General features: G+C 55.7%; 1 protein-coding gene across 7 annotated transcripts in view; it reads left to right on the forward strand.

Annotated features, from left to right (window-relative positions):
* STIM1 (stromal interaction molecule 1) overlaps positions 1 to 23,908 on the forward strand; it is a 37,891-nt gene that overhangs the window by 8,154 nt on the left and 5,829 nt on the right. The window contains exons 2-12 of one of the 7 annotated variants that reach the window (XM_040426677.1): positions 4,875 to 5,005; positions 6,820 to 6,934; positions 7,837 to 7,948; positions 8,795 to 8,910; positions 11,050 to 11,227; positions 19,286 to 19,463; positions 21,020 to 21,187; positions 21,272 to 21,372; positions 21,448 to 21,683; positions 21,778 to 21,858; positions 22,173 to 22,503. In XM_040426677.1, coding sequence (XP_040282611.1) covers positions 4,875 to 5,005; positions 6,820 to 6,934; positions 7,837 to 7,948; positions 8,795 to 8,910; positions 11,050 to 11,227; positions 19,286 to 19,463; positions 21,020 to 21,187; positions 21,272 to 21,372; positions 21,448 to 21,683; positions 21,778 to 21,858; positions 22,173 to 22,503 — 1,747 coding nt within the window. Of the gene's footprint in view, positions 1 to 4,874; positions 5,006 to 6,819; positions 6,935 to 7,836; positions 7,949 to 8,794; positions 8,911 to 11,049; positions 11,228 to 19,285; positions 19,464 to 21,019; positions 21,373 to 21,447; positions 21,684 to 21,777; positions 21,859 to 22,172; positions 22,504 to 23,908 lie in introns of all 7 variants that reach the window. The other 6 variants (XM_040426675.1, XM_040426679.1, XM_040426678.1 and 3 more) reach the window with 6 other exon arrangements.

Raw genomic sequence — 23,908 nt, forward strand, 5'->3', positions numbered from 1 at the left:
ACACGGCTGACTATAGGAGGGGGTTCGGTGCCCCCCCATTACACGGCTGACTATAGGAGGGGGTTCGGTGCCCCCCCCCCCATTACACGGCTGACTATAGGAGGGGGTTCGGTGCCCCCCCCCCCATTACACGGCTGACTATAGGAGGGGGTTCGGTGCCCCCCCCCATTGCACGGCTGACTGTAGGGGGACCCGTAATGGCAGTGACAGGTGGTCACCCAGCTTTCCCTCTCACAGGAGTGCAGCGGGGGATATAGAGCAGCCTCTTCTTTGTTGTGGGGTCTCCTCGGCAGAGATGGGGCCCCGGCTGGTAGGATTCACGGCTCGCCCCGGTGTGTTACTCCCCTCTGTTGAGTCGCTGTAATGGTGGATGTTGGTGGTTGTAGTACCTCTCCTGGGTCCTGTCTGATACTACTCCCATCATCCTCCCGTGCGCAGAGAACAATAGTGCGCTGTTCTGGGAGGACACACCTGTGTTTACAGCACGCCGCCCTCATTGTGTGCCAGGTGCTGTGCCCGCCTCACTGCCCGCTGCACCCGATAGCTGGAGGATCACCACCCAAAAGGTGGACAAGCCTTAAACGTCTGCAGCTTTCTGACAGCTGAGGCTTTGTTACAGTGTGTCGGTGCAGGGAGGAGCTGACCACCTGGAGGATAGGAGAGGCTGCCGAGTCAAGGTCACAGATTGCCTGCCCTGATGCATTGTAACAGACCCTCAGCTGTGTGAGCGTCACACTGTGACCCTGAGTCATGTGACTGGCGTTGACCCTGACATTGTGTGGAGGCTTCACCATGGTCACCACGTACACAGCGAGAAAACGGCGGCGCCTCTCCAAGAGCCTCTAATCCCCTCACAATCCCCCGTCATCCGGCCTCCTTCATATAGAGAGTCCTTAAAGGGACCCGGTGCCCTCCTGCCTGTCAGCCTCCACTGCATCCATCAAATGGACCCCCCGGGGGGGCGTATGGACTGTAATACTGATCAGGAGGAGGGGGTCTGTAGGGTAGGGGTATGGCGGGCCGGAGGAGGGGGTCTGTAGGGGTATGGCGGGCAGGAGGAGGGGGGGTCTGTAGGGGTATGGCGGGCAGGAGGAGGGGGGTCTGTAGGGTAGGGGTATGGCGGGCAGGAGGAGGGGGTCTGTAGGGTAGGGGTATGGCGGGCAGGAGGAGGGGGGTCTGTAGGGTAGGGGTATGGCGGGCAGGAGGAGGGGGGTCTGTAGGGTAGGGGTATGGCGGGCAGGAGGAGGGGGTCTGTAGGGTAGAGGTATGGCGGGCAGGAGGAGGGGGTCTGTAGGGTAGGGGTATGGCGGGCAGGAGGAGGGGGGTCTGTAGGGTAGGGGTATGGCGGGCAGGAGGAGGGGGTCTGTTCCTGTGATGAGGTTTAATGATGTAGATCAGCCTCTGTCTGTGGGCAGCGCAGGGTTAATGAGGTGGAACGAGACGTCCTGTGCCCCCAGCCTCCCTCTAAGGAGGTGACCGGGATAGTGAGATGAGGTCTCGGTGGAGCTGGCACAGATTGGCTCTGATGGTGGCAGAGAACACGATGTGATATCAGTTCGGAGTAGGCCAGGACCCCCGCCAGGACCCCCGCCGGGACGTTCTAAGGAGATTTAGGAGAAAGCTCCTCCTGAGCAGCGACAAAGTATCTGCTAGTAAGAAGTAACCGCGCAGGAAAGCTGCGGATAACTGATAGAGATAATACCGCGGGATAATACCGCGCAGGAAAGCTGCGGACAGAGATACAGAGACGTCCTCTGTACCGGTGATAATACCGCGCAGGAAAGCTGCGGATAACTGATAGAGACGTCTCTATACCGGGGATAATACCGCACTGATGGCTGCCGGACAGAGATATAGAGACGTCTCTGTACCGGTGATAATACCGCACTAATCGCTGCCGGACAGAGATATATAGAGACGTCTCTGTACCGGTGATAATACCGCACTAATGGCTGCCGGACAGAGATATAGAGACGTCCTCTGTACCGGGGATAATACCGCACTAATGGCTGCCGGACAGAGATATAGAGACGTCCTCTGTACCGGGGATAATACCGCACTAATGGCTGCCGGACAGAGATATAGAGACGTCTCTGTACCGGTGATAATACCGCACTGATGGCTGCCGGACAGAGATACAGAGACGTCATCTATACCGGGGATAATACCGCACTGATGGCTGCCGGACAGAGATATAGAGAGCGGCGCGGGTTGTGTTTATTATAAAAGAATATAATAAAGGTTATTAAAAAAAAAATAGAGAATAAATAATTCGGCCTAAAGCAGACTCTGTGCGGCCGGCACTGACTTCTCTGCATTGTCACAACATTCTGGGCCAAAAGGCAAATTTTTTTTTTTCTAAAATTATTGGACGTTTTGTTGAACACGCCCCTCCAGCGACTGATGAGGAGCGTCACCCGGCTATCCCAGGGCCCCGAGGAGCGTCGGCGCGTCACCCGGCTATCCCAGGGCCCCGAGGAGCGTCGGCGCGTCACCCGGCTATCCCAGGGCCCCGAGGAGCGTCGGCGCGTCACCCGGCTATCCCAGGGCCCCGAGGAGCGTCGGCGCGTCACCCGGCTATCCCAGGGCCCCGAGGAGCGTCGGCGCGTCACCCGGCTATCCCAGGGCCCCGAGGAGCGTCGGCGCGTCACCCGGCTATCCCAGGGCCCCGAGGAGCGTCGGCGCGTCACCCGGCTATCCCAGGGCCCCGAGGAGCGTCGGCGCGTCACCCGGCTATCCCAGGGCCCCGAGGAGCGTCGGCGCGTCACCCGGCTATCCCAGGGCCCCGAGGAGCGTCGGCGCGTCACCCGGCTATCCCAGGGCCCCGAGGAGCGTCGGCGCGTCACCCGGCTATCCCAGGGCCCCGAGGAGCGTCGGCGCGTCACCCGGCTATCCCAGGGCCCCGAGGAGCGTCGGCGCGTCACCCGGCTATCCCAGGAGCGTCAGCCGGACCGCAATACCCGGACTCGGTCTCAGCAGCTCAGTTCTGTTCCTCCAATACCTGATTATATTTCAGCAAGACGGCGAAAACCATGAGGGCGAGATGTGGGCAGAGTCTGCACATACAGCAGTGTCACACTGCAGAGACCAGCGTATCCTCCAGTCACAGCCAGAGCTGCAGGTGCATTGTCTTCTCCAGTCACAGCCAGAGCTGCAGGTGCATTGTCTTCTCCAGTCACAGCCAGAGCTGCAGGTGCATTGTCTTCTCCAGTCACAGCCAGAGCTGCAGGTGCATTGTCTCCTCCAGTCACAGCCAGAGCTGCAGGTGCATTGTCTTCTCCAGTCACAGCCAGAGCTGCAGGTGCATTGTCTTCTCCAGTCACAGCCAGAGCTGCAGGTGCATTGTCTTCTCCAGTCACAGCCAGAGCTGCAGTCACAATTCTGCTGTTACATTATACATTATGCTCTATGCAGGGTTTGCAGCCGTCTTCTCCTATGATGCAGGGCTTGTGGGCATGGAATATACAGCAGGGGCGGAGTCTGCTCTGCAGGGGCAGGGCCCTGGGGGACTCTGCCTTTCTTCCTGGCACAGCGCCCCCCCCCCCTTCCCCGTCTGTGGCTGTGACCTCCCCGGGGGGCCCTGCTCGTTTCCTTTTCTCCTAGGCTCCACGCGCCCTCCCCTCCCCCGGGGGCCCCACGCTGTCTACCTCCCTCTGGCACCCCCTTTCCTGGGGGCCCCACGCTGTCTACCTCCCTCTGGGTAGTTTGGCCCCTGTAAACGGGTGGTCTGGTTTGGGGTCACTTTAGGGTGTGCTGGAGGGTCACATTTTGGGCCTGTCCACTATAAATGGGCAGAAGCTCCCCGGCGCCCCCCGGCCGGGGTGAGGGGCCACTTCTTGGCTCCCAGAGTTTTCATTCAGAGCAGCAGTAGACAATACACCCTCCGGGCGGCCGATCGTCAGCTCTTGGGGAGAGGACCTCTTCTGGGTAAGCCCCGGCCGGTGTTGGGGGAGGGCGCTGCCGGTTCGGGCGGTCAGACCGGTTTAGTGTCACCTGATATTGGTGATTGCTGTGATAATGGGGGGGGGGAGGGAAAGGTCAGCTGTGCCTCCCCCAGAGCAGCGCTCCCTTACACCGCCTCTCGATGGCGGGCATGTCAGACCCCGGGACAGGGCCACTAGGGGGCTGCGCAGACCCTGAATGGTGGATCCGGACCTTCCCCATACACATGCATGCTCGGCTTGGCTGAGTGTACATGTGCGCCTTAAACCTCCCCCCCCCCCCCCCCAAGCCCTCTGTTTGTCGTGGGGGCCCCAGACAGACAGAATGTGGCTCTGCTGAAATCTGCAGCTGACATTGATCCGATGTGCATGGCCAGCTTTAGTGTCAGTCTTTACTGCAGTCCTGGCCCCCCCCCCGTCGGCCGCAGCGCCCCAGTCCTGGCCCCTCCGTCGGCCGCAGCGCCCCAGTCCTGGCCCCTCCGTCGGCCGCAGCGCCCCAGTCCTGGCCCCCCCCCCCCCCCCCGTCGGCCGCAGCGCCCCAGTCCTGGCCCCCCCCCCCCGTCGGCCGCAGCGCCCCAGTCCTGGCCCCCCCCCGTCGGCCGCAGCGCCCCAGTCCTGGCCCCCCCCCCCGTCGGCCGCAGCGCCCCAGTCCTGGCCCCCCCCCCCCCGCCGGCCGCAGAGCCCCAGTCCGGGCCCCCCCCCCCCGCCGGCCGCAGAGCCCCAGTCCTGGCCCCCCCCCCCCCGTCGGCCGCAGCGCCCCAGTCCTGGCCCCCCCCCCCGCCGGCCGCAGAGCCCCAGTCCTGGCCCCCCCCGTCGGCCGCAGCGCCCCAGTCCTGGCCCCCCGCCGGCCGCAGAGCCCCAGTCCTGGCCCCCGCCGGCCGTAGCGCCCGGTGCCTCATTGCGGGTCTCCTCTCACGGTTCCTTCTCTTGCAGTGTTCTGCCGGATCGACGAGCTGCTGTGCCAGCGGGAGGACGAGCTCCTGAGCTTCGAGGCGGTGGTCAGCATCCACAAGCAGATGGACGATGACGCCAATGGGAACGTGGACGTGGAGGAGAGCGACGAGGTATGATAGGCCCAGCGCCCATCTGCTCTAGTCACATCCAGAGCTGCAGTCATGTGCCGTCTGTCAGCCGTGGACCGACTCCCATAATCCCCTGCATGACGAGACCTGGCATGAGTTGTGACTGCAGCTTTGGGTGTGACTGGAGATGACAGGATGTACGTGGAGGAGGCACTTGCTCAGCGGTGCCTCTTCTCAGTGGCTCAGGCCTTGGGTTCAGGAAGATCACTTTACCTCTTCCCAGGCTAAATATACAGAAGAACAGCTGAGGGGGGGGAGGGGGCGGCACGAGTGACCCTTTATATGCCTGCCAGAAATGAGCGACCGGGGGGAGGGGCTTGTACCCCGCGCAGGGCTGGTATACTGCATCTGCGCAGCAGCGTGGATGGGGGGCCGGCACGCCGGATATGGGGGGTGGGGCAGGGGTCACTCACTGGATATAGTGGGGGGGGGGCAGGGGTCACTGTATATGGTGGGGGGGCTCGGGTCACTGACTGGATATGGTAGGAGGGAGCTCACTGGATATAGTGGGGGGGGGGAAGGGTGTGAGGGTCACAAGATTTATTGGGGGTAGTGGGGTTACCGGATATAGTGGCGGTCACTGTATATGGGGGACACAAGGTCATCGGATATGGTGGTGGGTGTGTGGCAGTCACTGGGGGGGCTCACTGGATATCGTGTGGGGGGGTTGGCGCAGGGGTCACTGGATATGGTGGGGGGGGTGCGGCAGTCACTGGATATGGTGGGGGGGTGCGGCAGTCACTGGATATGGTGGGGGGGGTTGCAGCAGTCACTGGATATGGTGGGGGGGTGCGGCAGTCACTGGATATGGTGGGGGAGGGGGGGTGCAGCAGTCACTGGATATTGTGGGGGGGGTTGCAGCAGTCACTGGATATGGGGGGGGTGCGGCAGTCACTGGATATGGTGGGGGTGCGCGGCAGTCACTGGATATGGGGGGGGTGCGGCAGTCACTGGATATGGGGGGGGGGTGCGGCAGTCACTGGATATGGTGGGGGGGTGCGGCAGTCACTGGATATGGTGGGGGGGTGCGGCAGTCACTGGATATGGTGGGGGGGTGCGGCAGTCACTGGATATGGTGGGGGGGTGCGGCAGTCACTGGATATGGTGGGGGGGTGCGGCAGTCACTGGATATGGGGGGGGTGCGGCAGTCACTGGATATGGTGGGGGGGTGCGGCAGTCACTGGATATGGTGGGGGGGTGCGGCAGTCACTGGATATGGTGGGGGGGTGCGGCAGTCACTGGATATGGTGGGGGGGTGCGGCAGTCACTGGATATGGTGGGGGGGGTGCGGCAGTCACTGGATATGGGGGGGGGGGTGCGGCAGTCACTGGATATGGTGGGGGGGGTGCGGCAGTCACTGGATATGGTGGGGGTGGTGCGGCAGTCACTGGATATGGTGGGGGGGGTGCGGCAGTCACTGGATATGGTGGGGGGGGTGCGGCAGTCACTGGATATGGCGGGGGGTGTAGGGTCACTGTATACAGTGGGGGCTCCTCACTAGCGGGCGGTGGCGCTCTGCTTTCCATTGCTGAGTGTTTTATCGCTCTCTCTTTATCTTCCACTTCACCGGTAATTGGCGCTTATCTGCCGCCTGTTGACAGCGGGGGGGGGGGGGGGGGGGGGGTCAGTGCGCTGCGCAGGAGATGTTCTGTGTATTACAGACACCGTCGGGGGGGGTTTATCACGGCCTGGACTGTCAATGTGACTTTCTTAAAGGGCCAGTAGTCCTGGATATCGTGTGGGTCGGCGCCCCTGATGGGGGGTCACTTACTTATGGCTGTGTCCTCTGCTTTCAGTTCATAAGAGAAGATCTGAATTACCACGACCCGACGGTGAAGCACAGCACCTTCCATGGAGAGGACAAGCTGATCAGCGTGGAGGACCTGTGGAACACGTGGAAGGTGTCAGAAGGTAGGGCGAGGTGGTGACTGTTACCATGACAACACGCTGGTAGTATAAGGGTTCCCATGGAAATGGAGGTACCAGTTTCTGTGGTGGTGATATTACTAAAGGTGCAGTTTTGGTTTCCATGGTGATGCAGATATTTGTTGTGGGTCTTTTTGCTAGTTACCATGGTGATGCTGGTTTTGTGTGAGGTGGTTGCTAAAATGAAATGTCTGCTGGTTTCCATAGCAATATTGATGCTGGCCTCCAGTGTGATGGTTTCCATGGTGATGTAGTTTCTGGTCTCCAGGGCAGTGTTTTCCTTGGTGATGCAGTTACTAGTCTCCAAGGATAGTGGTTGCCATGGTGATGTAGTTGCTAATCTCCTGGGTAGTCGTTTCCATGGTGATCTGTAGTTACCAACCTCATGTACTGGTTTCCATGGTGATGTAGATGTTGGTTGCCAGGGTAGTGGTTTCCTTGGTGATTTTATTGCTGGTCGTGGTGGTCACCAGGGCCCCCCGTTGTCGTGGTGGTCACCAGGGCCCCCCGTTGTCGTGGTGTTCACCAGGGCCCCCCGTTGTCGTGGTGGTCACCAGGGCCCCCCGTTGTGGTGGTCACCAGGGCCCCCCGTTGTCGTGGTGTTCACCAGGGCCCCCCGTTGTCGTGGTGTTCACCAGGGCCCCCCGTTGTCGTGGTGTTCACCAGGGCCCCCCGTTGTCGTGGTGTTCACCAGGGCCCCCCGTTGTCGTGGTGGTCACCAGGGCCCCCCGTTGTCGTGGTGGTCACCAGGGCCCCCCGTTGTCGTGGTGGTCACCAGGGCCCCCCGTTGTCGTGGTGGTCACCAGGGCCCCCCGTTGTCGTGGTGGTCACCATGGGCCCCCCGTTGTCGTGGTGGTCACCATGCCTTCTCTTTCCTTCTTCCTCAGTGTATAACTGGACGGCGGACGAGGTGGTTCAGTGGCTCATCGCCTACGTGGAGCTTCCACAGTACGAGGAGGTGTTCCGGAAGCTGCAGCTGAGCGGCAGGGATATGCCCAGGTAGGTGATCCATTTCCCCCCTTCTTCAGGAGATCCCCGATGTTGTCCCTTCTCTCGGTTTGTTCTCGTCCTTTGGCCCGGATCTCCAGTAGAGTAATCGCCATCCCCCGGGCTGGATCCCGGGTGGTGGATCTCGGAGACCTTGTATGAGTGGCTGGCACATCACTGTTGGATCCCCAGGATCTGGGATGAGTGTCTTGATCTATGGTTGATCCCTGGGATCTGAGATGGGCTACGCTTTTACTATGCTGGATCACAGGGATCTGCCATGAATTCTGGCTGCTTTGAGTTCTGCTCTTGGTGTCCGTGCTGGATCCTGTGGATTAGTAATGAGCGTCTGGCTGGATCTCTGGGATCTGAGATGATTGGCCCGGTTTCTATGCTACATGCTCTGGATCACTTTGTCTCTGCTCCATTTGGGATCTGAGATCTATTTTCTATGCTGGATCCTCAGGATCTGCTGTGGTATCTGTGAGATCTTCACCACTGTTCACATTAGTGGTTGTCCTGTGATCTCCTCCTCATTGGTCAGCTGATAATGCAGCCAATCAGCGCGCGGCTCTGGTACGCACACGCTTACATTGTCCTGTTGGGATCCAAGCGGTTAAATGTCGACAATCACAGTCGTCCTGTAATAATGCAGTCATTATATGGGGGGGGGGGGTTGGGCTGGTGCGTTATAGGCTGTAGATTATAACCTGTCTATGGCCTGATCTCTGGAACTACCTTAAGTGGTTATCCGACCGTGCGAGGAATAGCGGTCTCCGTGGTGACCGGGATTGACAGAGCGTGTGATTGGTCGCCATGGTTTTGTGTCACTGACCGCCATTGTCCTGCTCCTTTTAGGTTAGCGATAACGAACGCCACCATGACGGGAACGCTGCTGAAGATGACGGACCGCAGCCACCGGCAGAAGCTGCAGCTGAAGGCGCTGGACACGGTGCTGTTCGGACCCCCTCTGTGTGAGTACCGTCACCCCTGCGCGGGGTCGTTAGTTATATCTGAGTGTGAACCAGTATGGCCGCCATTCGATGGGGTTTAACCCAGCTTTCCCAAGTTCTGGAATTACAGCACTGTACCCCATGCACCTCTGGTCACATACGCTGCGTACAGGAGTCTGTAGGAGCTGTGCTCTGTGGGGGGACCCCGGGGGTGGGTGGGGAGGTGGAGGAGCTGTGCTCTGTGGGGGGACCCCGGGGGTGGGTGGGGAGGTGGAGGAGCTGTGCTCTGTGGGGGGACCCCGGGGTGGGTGGGGAGGTGGAGGAGCTGTGCTCTGTGGGGGGACCCCGGGGTGTGTGGGGAGGTGGAGGAGCTGTGCTCTGTGGGGGGACCCCGGGGTGTGTGGGGAGGTGGAGGAGCTGTGCTCTGTGGGGGGACCCCGGGGGTGGAGGTGGAGGAGCTGTGCTATGTGGGGGGACCCCGGGGGTGGAGGTAGAGGAGCTGTGCTCTGTGGGGGGGACCCCGGGGGTGGGTGGGGAGGTGGAGGAGCTGTGCTCTGTGGGGGGACCCCGGGGTGGGTGGGGAGGTGGAGGAGCTGTGCTTTGTGAGGGGCCCCCGGGGGTGGGTGGGGAGGTGGAGGAGCTGTGCTTTGTGAGGGGACCCCGGGGGTGGGTGGGGAGGTGGAGGAGCTGTGCTATGTGGGGGGCTCCTACATTTGCTCCTCAGGTGGAGCTCTCTCGGGGCCCCTGTGTTGGTGTCGCCCTGGGAAACTTATTCAGTGTTTTCCTCTTTGTAAACATTTGCTCTGTGGTGTTTGCTTTTCCTGCAGTGACATTGATTTATCTTGCAGGGCGTTGACCCTGTGGTGGGATAGCCGGGAAAAGGGGGGCGTTGACCCTGTGGTGGGGGGGCGTTGACCCTGTGGTGGGGGAGACGGGGGGGGGGGGGGGTGCGTTGACCCTGTGGTGGGGGAGACGGGGGGGGGGGGGGGGTGCGCGTTGACCCTGTGGTGGGGGAGACGGGGGGGGGGGGTGCGCGTTGACCCTGTGGTGGGGGAGACGGGGGGGGGGTGCGTTGACCCTGTGGTGGGGGAGACGGGGGGTGGGGGGTGCGTTGACCCTGTGGTGGGGGTGACGGGGGCGTTGACCCTGTGGTGGGGGAGCCGGGGGGGGGGGGGGGGGCGTTGACCCTGTGGTGGAGGAGCCGGGTGGGAGGGCGAGGACCCTGTGGGGGGGGGGGGGGTGCGTTGACCCTGTGGTGGGGGAGACGGGGGGGGGGGGGGGCGTTGACCCTGGGGGGGGGGGGGGGGGGGGGGGGGGGTGCGTTGACCCTGTGGTGGGGGAGACGGGGGGGGGGGTGCGTTGACCCTGTGGTGGGGGAGACGGGGGGGGGGGGTGCGTTGACCCTGTGGTGGGGGAGACGGGGGGGGGGGTGCGTTGACCCTGTGGTGGGGGAGACGGGGGGGGGGGGGGGGTGCGTTGACCCTGTGGTGGGGGAGCCGGGGGGGGGGCGTTGACCCTGTGGTGGGGGAGCTGAGGAGGGCGTTGACCTGGGGGGCGGGGTGGTGGTGGCGATAGTTTTCATTTGGCCGTCTGTGTGGCCCCGTTGTTGCAGGGCGGGGGGGCGATCCCCCTCCTTTCCCAGCTCTATAGTACATAATGATCCGGGCCGGGTGACGCTCCGATAATCTCTGGATTATTTTTAGGCCGTTTACTTTATAATTTCACACGGAATGAAAGCCGACCCGGAGCAGCAGAGCGCAGGATCCCGGCCAACTCTGCATAATGGGAGGAAGCGGGGTCCTCGGGGAGGAGGCGGCGGCGGCGGCTCTGCTCTACATGTGGCTGTCACATCCGCAGGTTACGTGCCGCGCGGCACAGTAGGGGGTGGCAGGTGCCCCAATACTCCCCAGTGCGTTCTGGGTGAATACAGTCCTCCGTTAACACCCGCATAGTGACACGACCGCTCGGCTGCCAGGAAGTGGTCACAAAGGTCCGCTCTTTCTGTATAAGGTGGGGGAAGGGCACTCATGGGTGCTGTGGAGGATGGGGGTTATCAGCGGGCGCCCTGTTGACCAGAGGTTGGGGGCAAAGACTGCAGTATAATGGAGGTGGCCCAGGTGGGCACATTACTGATATCACTCCTGTCCTATCTCTCCTCAGTGACCCGCCATAACCACCTCAAGGACTTCATGCTGGTGGTCTCCATCGTCATCGGGGTTGGGGGCTGCTGGTTCGCCTACATACAAAACCGCTACTCGAAAGAGCACATGAAGAAGATGATGAAGGACCTGGACGGACTGCACCGGGCCGAGCAGAGCCTGCACGATCTGCAGGAGAGGTGGGTGATCGGGCGCCTGGACCCCTCCATCACTAGATCACCCGCGATGTAGCTGAGCTGAGCGTGCGCACTGCTGCCCTCCTCTGTGAATATTATAAACACAGGACGGGCGCCAGGTCTGGAGCCGCTCTCTTCACGGGCGGCCGCCCTTCTATAATTAGATCCTTCTGCCCTGTATACGCCCCATTCTGTGCCAGCGAGGGGGGCAGCACCAGGCACCACCTTACAGACTGGGAGGCTGGAGGCACATCGGGGGGCTCTGTACACATGGGGCAGGTATTTGGGGGGCTCCGTACACATGGGGCAGGTATTTGGGGGGCTCCGTACACATGGGGCAGGTATTTGGGGGGCCCCGTACACATGGGGGAGGTATTTGGGGGGCTCCGTACACATGGGGGAGGTATTTGGGGGGCTCCGTACACATGGGGGAGGTATTTGGGGGGCTCCGTACTGTCGGGCAGTAATAATTCAATTAAGAATTATTAATTATGGTCCTAAAAAGAATTAACCATAAAAAAAAAAAATATAAAATTTGTCATAAATTCTTAAAATCATGACCTGGTGAATTGTAGACAAACTAATTGATACAATTCACATCTGAGTCCGACTGAGATGACGTCAATGATAAACATGTAGTTCTTCATTCTACAATAATACACAGGATTATCGGTTACAAGGTATATAAGTAAATAAACAATGATACATGCAAATGAATATACATAGCGTTAATATAAAGCATTACAAGCTTAACAATACATGTGAGGGGAAATAACTTGTCACATTATAACCGAGCTATTATAAGGTTAGGATATCAAAGTAGGAACATCATTTATACACATCACTTCTGTTCAGAGAAAACCTCATGATATCAGGATGGACATGTCTAATCCTAGACATCAATATAGAATGCCGAATACATTCCACCCCCCCCCCCCCCCCCCCCCCCTCTAACCAACTACACATCACATGTGACCTCCAGAATGGGCCAATCCATCCAAGGATATAACTTAGAAGAGACAACTGTATCCTTCCGCCCCATCCTGGACTATTTTCATACATATAACTTTGGTAAGACTATTAAGACCAATAACAGGGATCTAGGATCTTTGCTGGACCATATCTTAAATGGGAAGGACTTGAAACAAGTCTTTCCTGTGGGAATCATAGAATGTGTCGGCAGATAAGAACCATGTGGCCCATCTAGTCTGCCCAATATACTGAATACTATGGATAGCCCCCGGCCCTATCTTATATGAAGGATGGCCTTATGCCTATCCCATGCATGCTTAAACTCCTTCACTGTATTTGCAGCTACCACTTCTGCAGGAAGGCTATTCCATGCATCCACTACTCTCTCAGTAAAGTAATACTTCCTGATATTACTGTTAAACCTTTGCCCCTCTAATTTAACACTATGTCCTCTTGTAGCAGTTTTTCTTCTTGTAAATCTTCTCTCCTCTTTTACCTTGTTGATTCCCTTTATGTATTTAGCAGTTTCTCTCATCTCCCCTCTGTCTCGTCTTTCTTCCAAGCTATACATGTTAAGGTCCTTTAACCTTTCCTGGTAAGTTTTATCCTGCAATCCATGGACCAGTTTAGTAGCTCTTCTCTGAACTCTCTCCAAAGTATCAGTATCCTTCTGGAGATATGGTCTCCAGTACTGAGCACAATACTCCAGATGAGGTCTCACTAGTGCTCTGTAGAGCGGCATGAGCGCCCCCCTCTGTCTACTGGTAATGCCTCTCCCTATACACCCCAGCATTCTGTTAGCATCTCCCGCTGCTCTATGACATGGTCTGCCTACCTTTAAGTCTTCTGAAATAATGACCCCTAAACCCCTTTCCTCAGATACTGAGGTTAGGACTGTGTCACTGATTCTATATTCTGCTCTTGGGTTTTTACGCTCCAGGTGCATTATCTTGCACTTATCAACATTACATTTTAGTTGCCAGATTTTTGATCATTCCTCTAGTTTTCCTAAATCCTTTCCCATTTGGTGAATCCCTCCAGGAACATCAACCCTGTTACAAATCTTTGTGTCATCAGCAAAAAGACACACCTTACCATCGAGGCCTTCTGCAATTTCGCTGATAAAGATATTAATCCATCACTTAGCTTGGCGAAGAATGTTCTATCAATATATATATATAAGCAATTATTTAATGCTTTGCTAGATTATGATTCTAGTGAAGACAGGGCGGCACTACCTTCTTGAATTCGCGGTGCACGTGTCCGTGGAATGGCGTCCAGACAAACGTTTTAAAGAAGAAGACCGGCACTTCGCAGATGTAGATCACGATGTAGATTTATTCAGTCACATATTCAAGTGGCATAGTGACGCGTTTCAGCACAAGTGTGCTTTCATCAGACTGCAATGAAACATCTTACACTCCAGCTATTTATACATAAATGAGACACTAAGGAACTGACATCATCAGAGGAGCTCCGCCTCCCTCATTAACTAAAAATTTGCATATCAAATAATCGCAATGAAATATTCGCATTAGAAAATTCGCAAAAAAAAAAATCGCAATTAGATAAATATATTTCTCTTTTTCTTCAGCGTGATTAATCACTGCCAAAATGGACTATTGGACTGAAAATCTTCGCCAGTATAGAGTGGATATGTTTTTGCAAATTTTTTTATGCAAATTTTTTTATGCGAATATTTCATTGCGATTATTTGATATGCGAATTTTTAGTTAATGAGGGAGGCGGAGCTCCTCTGATGATGTCAGTTCCTTAGTGTCTCATTTATGTATAAATAGCTGGAGTGTAAGATGTTTCATTGCAGTCTGAGGAAAGCACACTTGTGCTGAAACGCGTCACTATGCCACTGAATAAATCTACATTGTGATCTACATCTGCGAAGTGCTGGTCTTCTTCTTTGAATTGCTAGATTATGAGTCTAGATTCTTCTGCAGGTAGAATGAAGTCTCACAATAACCTAAGACTACATCTCAATATGGAGATGATCAATTAATTTAATCATTTATTTATTCGCCAATCTAGATGGTATAATTTCACCCACACTATCAAATTAGTCTTAATAAAATGTAATATCCTATTCTGTGTCTCTTACCAAGTCCTAGTAGGAATCTCACTTCTGCTCCTAGGAAAGCTGGGTGGTCCATCATAGCGCATCTCACCATGGCTTTCATCTTGATGGACCCCTCTAGAGAGCTCCACTTGTCTCCTCTTTCTCCTCTTTCCTGTGTGTGGTTTATGATCACAAACTTATCAGTTAGACAAACACCTTCCTAGTTTTGAGCTTTCCAATCATTGTCGGATGGGCGTGACCATTGATAAGAAATATGACATCATAACCTTACCCAGAATGCACTTTTGCTACTGTTGTAATGTCACCTACTGATACCTAGGTGGCGCTGCTGTGTAAGCTATTTGCATCATAGTATAAAGGGTTAATTATGTAAGTCTGATTAAAACATATTCTATACATTTGACCTTAGAAGCTTTAATTCAAAGCCATAGGGATTAATTCTGACACTTGTAGCAATTAGAGACAGACCTCTAGGCGTGTCTTTAAACGTTTCTCACACTGCTAATTTATGGATCGTAAATGGCCTTGTTTTCTCACAGAGATCTCAGTAACTCCTCTGTCATACCAAAGATGTGATTGTTAAAAACACACATCTTCACAGACACTCTTTTAGAGACAAATATTCTCCTAATGAGAAATATATACAATATACTGGGTACATGTTGTCTTCATAACAATATAATATAAAGTAATATATATGTCCTACTGATTGTCCTATGCTAAGGACTAACTAAGGCTCATTAAATGAATACATGAATATTATATATTTTGCTTCATTAATAAATGCCTAATTGTATAGGTAATTATCACCAGCTGCATAGAGCTTCTCTTTCTCCCGTCATAAATGTATAAGTAGACAAGGAGGCCTCTTCTCAGACTGGGTCATTCATGAGAATAATAACACAGAAGAGCAGAAACCTTTGTGTGACCTTACTTTGGCCTACTCAAGACATACAAAACTGTAACTATAGTCGAGCATGGCTCTAAAGGCAATGAACATCCATCTTCACTAGAATAATTGGATATCAATGCATTTACCTATGAAAAGGCACAACAGTACACATGGGGCAGGTATGTGGGGGGCTCCGTACACATGGGGCAGGTATGTGGGGGGCTCCGTACACATGGGGCAGGTATGTGGGGGGCTCCGTACACATGGGGCAGGTATGTGGGGGGCTCCGTACACATGGGGCAGGTATGTGGGGGGCTCCGTACACATGGGGCAGGTATGTGGGGGGCTCCGTACACATGGGGCAGGTATGTGGGGGGCTCCGTACACATGGGGCAGGTATGTGGGGGGCTCCGTACACATGGGGCAGGTATGTGGGGGGCTCCGTACACATGGGGCAGGTATGTGGGGGGCTCCGTACACATGGGGCAGGTATGTGGGGGGCTCCGTACACATGGGGCAGGTATGTGGGGGGCTCCGTACACATGGGGCAGGTATGTGGGGGGCTCCGTACACATGGGGCAGGTATGTGGGGGGCTCCGTACACATGGGGCAGGTATGTGGGGGGCTCCGTACACATGGGGCAGGTATGTGGGGGGCTCCGTACACATGGGGCAGGTATGTGGGGGGCTCCGTACACATGGGGCAGGTATGTGGGGGCTCCGTACACATGGGGCAGGTATGTGGGGGGCTCTGTACACATGGGGCAGGTATGTGGGGGGCTCTGTACACATGAGGCAGGTAGTTGGGGGGCTCTGTACACATGAGGCAGGTAGTTGGGGGGGGGGGGGGGGGGGGGGGCTCCGTACACATGGGGCAGGTATTTGGGGGCAAGGCTCCGTACACATGGGGCAGGTATTTGGGGGCAAGGCTCCGGACACATGGGGCAGGTATTTGGGGGCAAGGCTTCGGACACATGGGGCAGGTATTTGGGGGGGGGGCTCGGTAGACATGGGGCAGGTATTTGGGGGCAAGGCTCATTACACATGGGGCAGGTATTTGGGGGAAAGGCTCCGTACACATGGGGCAGGTATTTGGGAGGCTCCGTACACATGGGGCAGGTATTTGGGGGGCTCATTACACATGGGGCAGGTATTTGGGAGGCTCATTACACATGGGGCAGGTATTTGGGGGTCTAGGAAATCAAAACCCAGCCAGGACCGGACTGTAATCAGTAGGACTCTCATCATCATTGTGTTTTTCTCCACATTCCCAGATGCCCCTCCCCCTTCCTTTTTAAAGAGCACCTGTTTAGCAGCTGGTTCACCACCATATGTCCCCTTTAAGTGGCGGTGACTCAGCGGGCACAGGACATTCCTCCTTGAGACCGCTCAGAGCCGCGCATCCCCTGATCACTCATCGGAGGAATGTGGCCTGTGTACTGGAAACGAGCCTGCAGCCACAGCGACCTCTAGTGGTGAGCAGAGGGTAGTGCAGCCTGCAGCCACAGCGACCTCTAGTGGTGAGCAGAGGGTAGTGCAGCCTGCAGCCACAGAGACCTCTAGTGGTGAGCAGAGGGTAGTGCAGCCTGCAGCCACAGAGACCTCTAGTGGTGAGCAGAGGGTAGTGCAGCCTGCAGCCACAGAGACCTCTAGTGGTGAGCAGAGGGTAGTGCAGCCTGCAGCCACAGGGACCTCTAGTGGTGAGCAGAGGGTAGTGCAGCCTGCAGCCACAGGGACCTCTAGTGGTGAGCAGAGGGTAGTGCAGCCTGCAGCCACAGGGACCTCTAGTGGTGAGCAGAGGGTAGTGCAGCCACAGAGACCTCTAGTGGTGATCAGAGGGTAGTGCAGCCTGCAGCCACAGAGACCTCTAGTGGTGAGCAGAGGGTAGTGCAGCCTGCAGCCACAGCGACCTCTAGTGGTGAGCAGAGGGTAGTGCAGCCTGCAGCCACAGGGACCTCTAGTGGTGAGCAGAGGGTAGTGCAGCCTGCAGCCACAGGGACCTCTAGTTATGAGCAGAGGGTAGTGCAGCCTGCAGCCACAGGGACCTCTAGTGGTGAGCAGAGGGTAGTGCAGCCTGCAGCCACAGAGACCTCTAGTGGTGAGCAGAGGGTAGTGCAGCCTGCAGCCACAGGGACCTCTAGTGGTGAGCAGAGGGTAGTGCAGCCTGCAGCCACAGGGACCTCTAGTTATGAGCAGAGGGTAGTGCAGCCTGCAGCCACAGGGACCTCTAGTGGTGAGCAGAGGGTAGTGCAGCCTGCAGCCACAGGGACCTCTAGTGGTGAGCAGAGGGTAGTGCAGCCTGCAGCCACAGTGACCTCTAGTGGTGAGCAGAGGGTAGTGCAGCCTGCAGCCACAGTGACCTCTAGTGGTGAGCAGAGGGTAGTGCATCCTGCAGCCACAGTGACCTCTAGTGGTGAGCAGAGGGTAGTGCAGCCTGCAGCCACAGGGACCTCTAGTGGTGAGCAGAGGGTAGTGCAGCCACAGTGACCTCTAGTGGTGAGCAGAGGGTAGTGCAGCCTGCAGCCACAGAGACCTCTAGTGGTGAGCAGAGGGTAGTGCAGCCACAGTGACCTCTAGTGGTGAGCAGAGGGTAGTGCAGCCACAGTGACCTCTAGTGGTGAGCAGAGGGTAGTGCAGCCACAGTGACCTCTAGTGGTGAGCAGAGGGTAGCGCAGCCTGCAGCCGGACAGAATCGGTCACTGGGTACTTATCAAGGCTTGGATCAGGGGCATAGCTAAAGGCTCATGGGCCCTAGTGCAAGAGTTCAGCTTAGGCCCCGCCTTTGTGCCGTCCAAGGCAAAAATTGAAACTGCACCCCCCCCCCCCCCCCCCATGCCAAATTCTTGACCTAGCCCCTTCCCTCCAGCCAGAGGTGTAACTTGACCAGTGTAACGGAACGCCTAGCACCCCGACCGGGTACCTCCGTTGATAGATGCTCCTAGTGCTTCCAGAGGACTCCAAGCACTCCACTTGACACCGTCAGCACTGCAGACCCCACGAACCGCCGAAGCTTGGTGGAGGTCTCGCCGTCTCCTACCCACCCTGGACCTACGACAAGGCTCCAGGCTCCAGTGGGTGAACCTCTCCTACATCCAGAGAGCAGAAACCATGAACAAGCTCTTACAAGAGCTTATACTCAGGGGAGTATTGTGATATAGAAATCCCCAAGAGTGTAGTTATCGCATTCCCCAAACATGAGCCAAAACTTCATGAAGGTATAAAGCACCACTTTATTCTAACACACAAGCATTTTATACACATCTTCCAACAAGGCCACCACCCACAGGGTTTTGTAAAAACAGCCAATCACATGCATTTACAGTATTCAAACCTCCCCAGCAATTGTACACAAAATCCCCTTCCCTCTGTCTGTAACGCAATAAACAAAACACAATGAGCATTGTCTGAGGCGCAATTAACTAACACAATGAGCATTGTCTGAGACGCAATCCACAAAATACAATTACCAAACGTAATGGACTAACTTGAACCCTGGTCTAATTCGTGGGGGTGAGAGTTCAAGTTAGTCCAAGTCCTTTGTGAACAAATGAGGCCTGGCTGATGAGAGGGCCCATAATCCTGGGGTAAGAGGCTAGTAGCCAGGCCCCTCCAAAACCCAGTGGCGAGGTTGGTTTCGCCACAGCCAGCATGCACTTTCTATTATGCTGGTGTCTTCTTATGCAGCACAAGGGTCTTTGGGCCCCTCAGGCTCCTGGGCCCGGTAGCGACTGCTACCTCTGCATCCCCTATAGCTACGCCCCTGGCTTGGATGGTGGTGCCAAGTGTGTGTGTCTCTGCTGCAGGCTGGCACAATGAGGATACCTGCACCCCCACCCTGGATGTGTGCCCTCATTGAGAAAAACTCTACATGTTAGTGCCAAGGTAAACAAAGTGGACAGTTTACCAAGGACTGAACCTCTCCTCCATGGGATTGGCCCTCAGGAGTTGTCCAGATGCCTGGCAGCGGTTACTCTAGTGCTTGCCCAGTAAGGGGGTGCCAGGCTCCACTTGCCGTCTCGTTTGCACCTTCACCCACCCTGATGATGATTTGCCCCTATACCTGTGCCCGCACCTGTCTCCCTAACAAGCCCCTGTCCTGTCTGCAGACTCCAGAAGGCCCAGGAGGAGCACCGCACGGTGGAGGTGGAGAAGGTCCATCTGGAGAAGAAGCTGCAGAATGAGATCAGTTTGGCCAAACAGGAGGCGCAGAGGCTGCGGGAGCTGCGAGAGGGAACGGAGAACGAGCTGAGCCGGCAGAAGTACGCAGAGCAGGAGCTGGAGCAGGTGAGAGCCGCATTACTAGTGCCCAGGACCGTACCCCCCCAAGTATCACAGTGTTCAGGGTATATTACCGGTATTACTAGTGCCCAGGACTGTACCCCCCCCCCCCCCCCCCCCCCCCCCCCGCGCCCGAATATCAGTCTTCAGGGTATATTACCTGTATTACTAGTGCCCAGGACTGTACCCCCCGAATATCACAGTCTTCAGGGTATATTACCTGCATAACTAGTGCCCAGGACTGTACCCCCCGAATATCACAGTGTTCAGGGTATATTACCTGTATTACTAGTGCCCAGGACTGTACCCCTATATTACCTGTATTACTAGTGCCCAGGACTGTACCCCTATATTACCTGTATTACTAGTGCCCAGGACTGTACCTCTATATTACCTGTATTACTAGTGCCCAGGACTGTACCTCTATATTACCTGTATTACTAGTGCCCAGGACTGTACCCCTATATTACCTGTATTACTAGTGCCCAGGACCGTACCCCCTATATTACCTGTATTACTAGTGCCCAGGACTGTACCCCTATATTACCTGTATTACTAGTGCCCAGGACCGTACCCCTATATTACCTGTATTACTAGTGCCCAGGACTGTACCCCTATATTACCTGTATTACTAGTGCCCAGGACTGTACCCCTATATTACCTGTATTACTAGTGCCCAGGACCGTACCCCTATATTACCTGTATTACTAGTGCCCAGGACTGTACCCCTATATTACCTGTATTACTAGTGCCCAGGACTGTACCCCTATATTACCTGTATTACTAGTGCCCAGGACTGTACCCCTATATTACCTGTATTACTAGTGCCCAGGACCGTACCCCTATATTACCTGTATTACTAGTGCCCAGGACTGTACCCCTATATTACCTGTATTACTAGTGCCCAGGACTGTACCCCTATATTACCTGTATTACTAGTGCCCAGGACTGTACCCCCCGAATATCACAGTGTTCAGGGTATATTACCTGTATTACTAGTGCCCAGGACTGTACCCCCCGAATATCACAGTGTTCAGGGTATATTACCTGTATTACTAGTGCCCAGGACTGTACCCCCCGAATATCAGTCTTCAGGGTATATTACCTGTATTACTAGTGCCCAGGACCGTACCCCTATATTACCTGTATTACTAGTGCCCAGGACTGTACCCCTATATTACCTGTATTACTAGTGCCCAGGACTGTACCCCTATATTACCTGTATTACTAGTGCCCAGGACCGTACCCCTATATTACCTGTATTACTAGTGCCCAGGACTGTACCCCTATATTACCTGTATTACTAGTGCCCAGGACTGTACCCCTATATTACCTGTATTACTAGTGCCCAGGACTGTACCCCTATATTACCTGTATTAGTGGTGCCCAGGACTGTACCCCTATATTACCTGTATTACTAGTGCCCAGGACTGTACCCCTATATTACCTGTATTACTAGTGCCCAGGACTGTACCCCCATTATCGCAGTGTTCAGGGTACCTGTATTAGTAGTGCCCCACGCCGTGGCCCCCAGCTTGACCCGTGTGTCGTCCCCCCCGCAGGTGCGCATGGCTCTGAGGAACGCGGAGAAGGAGCTGGAGTCGCACAGTAACTGGTCGGCCCCGGAGGCCCTCCAGAAGTGGCTGCAGCTGACCCACGAGGTGGAGGTCCAGTACTACAACATCAAGAAGCAGAGCGCGGAGAAGCAGCTGACGCTGGCCAAGGAAGGGGTGCGGACCTCGGGGGCGTTCCCGGTGCTGCCGCCGCCGCCGCCCGCGCCGTCTCACTCACCACATCGTGTGTTTTTGTTCCAGGCAGAGAAGATTAAGAAGAAGAGGAACACGTTATTCGGGACCTTCCACGTGGCGCACTCCTCCTCGCTGGATGATGTGGACCATAAGATCCTGTCTGCAAAGTAAGTGCCTTATAAAGGAGCCCCCCGCTGGCACTGCCCCCCGTGTCCTGTGGCTGACCTGTCCCCCTCCCCCAGGCAGGCCCTCAGTGAGGTGACCGCAGCGTTACGGGAGCGTCTGCACCGCTGGCACCAGATTGAGATGCTCTGCGGCTTCCAGATTGTCAATAACCCGGGTCTGCATGCCCTGATGGCGTTCCTGAACATGGACCCGGTTCTGATGGGCGGCGCCCGGCCGGCACCCACCCACTTTATCATGAGTGACGACCTGGACGACCTGGACGAGGAGATCGTCTCTCCAATCAGCATGCAGTGTAAGTGTCCTGGTGGGGGGGGTGTCATGTGACCGCGCAGCTGGCCGGGGGGCGGCCTCTCCCTCACTGACCGTTTCTCTCCCGGCTGAGACAGACGCCGCCTGGCTCATGGGACGCCGGTCCAGCGAGCGCCCGTCCACCTGCTCCGAGGAGTCCGCCCTCTGGAAGTTCTCTGGTTTGGTCCATGTCTCTACTATAACCCGTCACCACCTTCTTCCTGCTGCCCGTGTGCACCCGGGGCCCGGGGGGTCACTCCCATCATCCCCGATCCCATTCTGCCCCTCTCACACAGCGGGTCACCCCCATCATCCCCGAGCACCGGAGGAGGCGTCGCGTCCGCTGCTTACACGGATCTTCTAGACTAATGATGTCTGTGGCGCCATAGCCTCATATGGCGGCATGTTCACTCACCCCACTGCTGTGCATGCTGGGAAGGTCTGTACTGGTTTGTACTGGGGTCTCACGTGGTGTTGTCTCTTCTCTCCTCAGCGCCCTCGCTCCGCCACCGGCACACCGACTCGCCGCTCTCCACGCTGGGATCGCAGAGGTTGGTAGAAGGTCACGCGGTCGGCCAGTCCGAGGCCGCCAGCCCCCCCGTCATGTACCGGCCCAGCAAAGTGTCGCTCCACCGTATGCGCAGCCTTTCTCACGGACAGTCCTTCAGCTCCGAGCATCATCCTCCCGGCACCACCGCCGCCACCGCGTGTCCCCCTCCCCCACCGCACGCCCTGCCGGTCTATTACCACCAGTCCACCACCTACTACCTGCAGATGGACTCTCTGCCCGACCTGCCCCCGCCAGACCTCACCTCCGGGACACCGTGCGTTGGGTAGAGCCGCATGGGCGTGCTGTGACGTGTGCGCTGCCTGCTCACTAACACCCGCCTGCGCTGTGAATGCATGCTCCCCTCCCCCGTCATTACGGGAAAGAAACTAACGACCCCCGTGCCATGCGAAAGAACTAAAACATTAGGGAAAGTTTGTGACCCCCCCCCAACGTGTTCATTGTCTAGAAACACATCAGTTATACTCCAGTCACATCCAGAGCTGCAGTCACAGGCCTGCTATTACATCATATACTCCAGTCACATCCAGAGCTGCAGTCACAGGCCTGCTATTACATCATATACTCCAGTCTCATCCAGAGCTGCAGTCACAGACCTGCTATTACATATTATATACTCCAGTCACATCTAGAGCTGCATTCACAGACCTGCTATAACATATTATATACTCCAGTCACATCCAGAGCTGCAGTCACAGACCTGCTATTACATCATATACTCCAGTCACATCCAGAGCTGCAGTCAGACCTGCTATTACGTCATATACTCCAGTCATATCCAGAGCTGCAGTCACAGACCTGCTATTACATCATATACTCCAGTCACATCTAGAGCTGCAGTCACAGACCTGCTATTACATTATTTACTCCAGTCACATCCAGAGCTGCAGTCACAGACCTGCTATTACATCATATACTCCAGTCACATCCAGAGCTGCAGTCAGACCTGCTATTACGTCATATACTCCAGTCATATCCAGAGCTGCAGTCACAGACCTGCTATAACATATATACTCCAGTCACATCCAGAGCTGCAGTCACAGACCTGCTATTACATCATATACTCCAGTCACATCCAGAGCTGCAGTCAGACCTGCTATTACGTCATATACTCCAGTCATATCCAGAGCTGCAGTCACAGACCTGCTATTACATCATATACTCCAGTCACATCTAGAGCTGCAGTCACAGACCTGCTATTACATTATTTACTCCAGTCACATCCAGAGCTGAAGTCACAGACCTGCTATTACATATTATATACTTTAGTCACATAGAAGGCTGCAGTCCCAATCCTGCATGTCCACAACAGCAGTCACAGTCCTGCTTAAGTATCATATCTTTTACTCCAATCCCATATAGAGCTGCAGTCACAATCCTATTACATAGTATACTCCAGTCCCATCTAGAGCTGCACTCACAATAGTACTATTCCATGATATCTTGTACTCCAGTCACGTCCAGTGCTGCAGTTCAATCATATAGTCTCCATTCACCTCCCATGCCCGGGGGCTGATGCTTGGCATTCATCAGTGCGGCGCTGACACGTTTCAAGCTGTTTGCTCGGTGCCGATGCTGAACCAACAGAAAGAGATCTTACGGGGAACAATTAGAATGTTAAATGCAGCTTTGAGTGTGACTGGAGTATAAGACATAACGGC

The sequence above is a fragment of the Bufo bufo genome, chromosome 3 (genome assembly GCF_905171765.1).
Source record: "Bufo bufo chromosome 3, aBufBuf1.1, whole genome shotgun sequence".
NCBI lineage: Eukaryota > Metazoa > Chordata > Amphibia > Anura > Bufonidae > Bufo > Bufo bufo.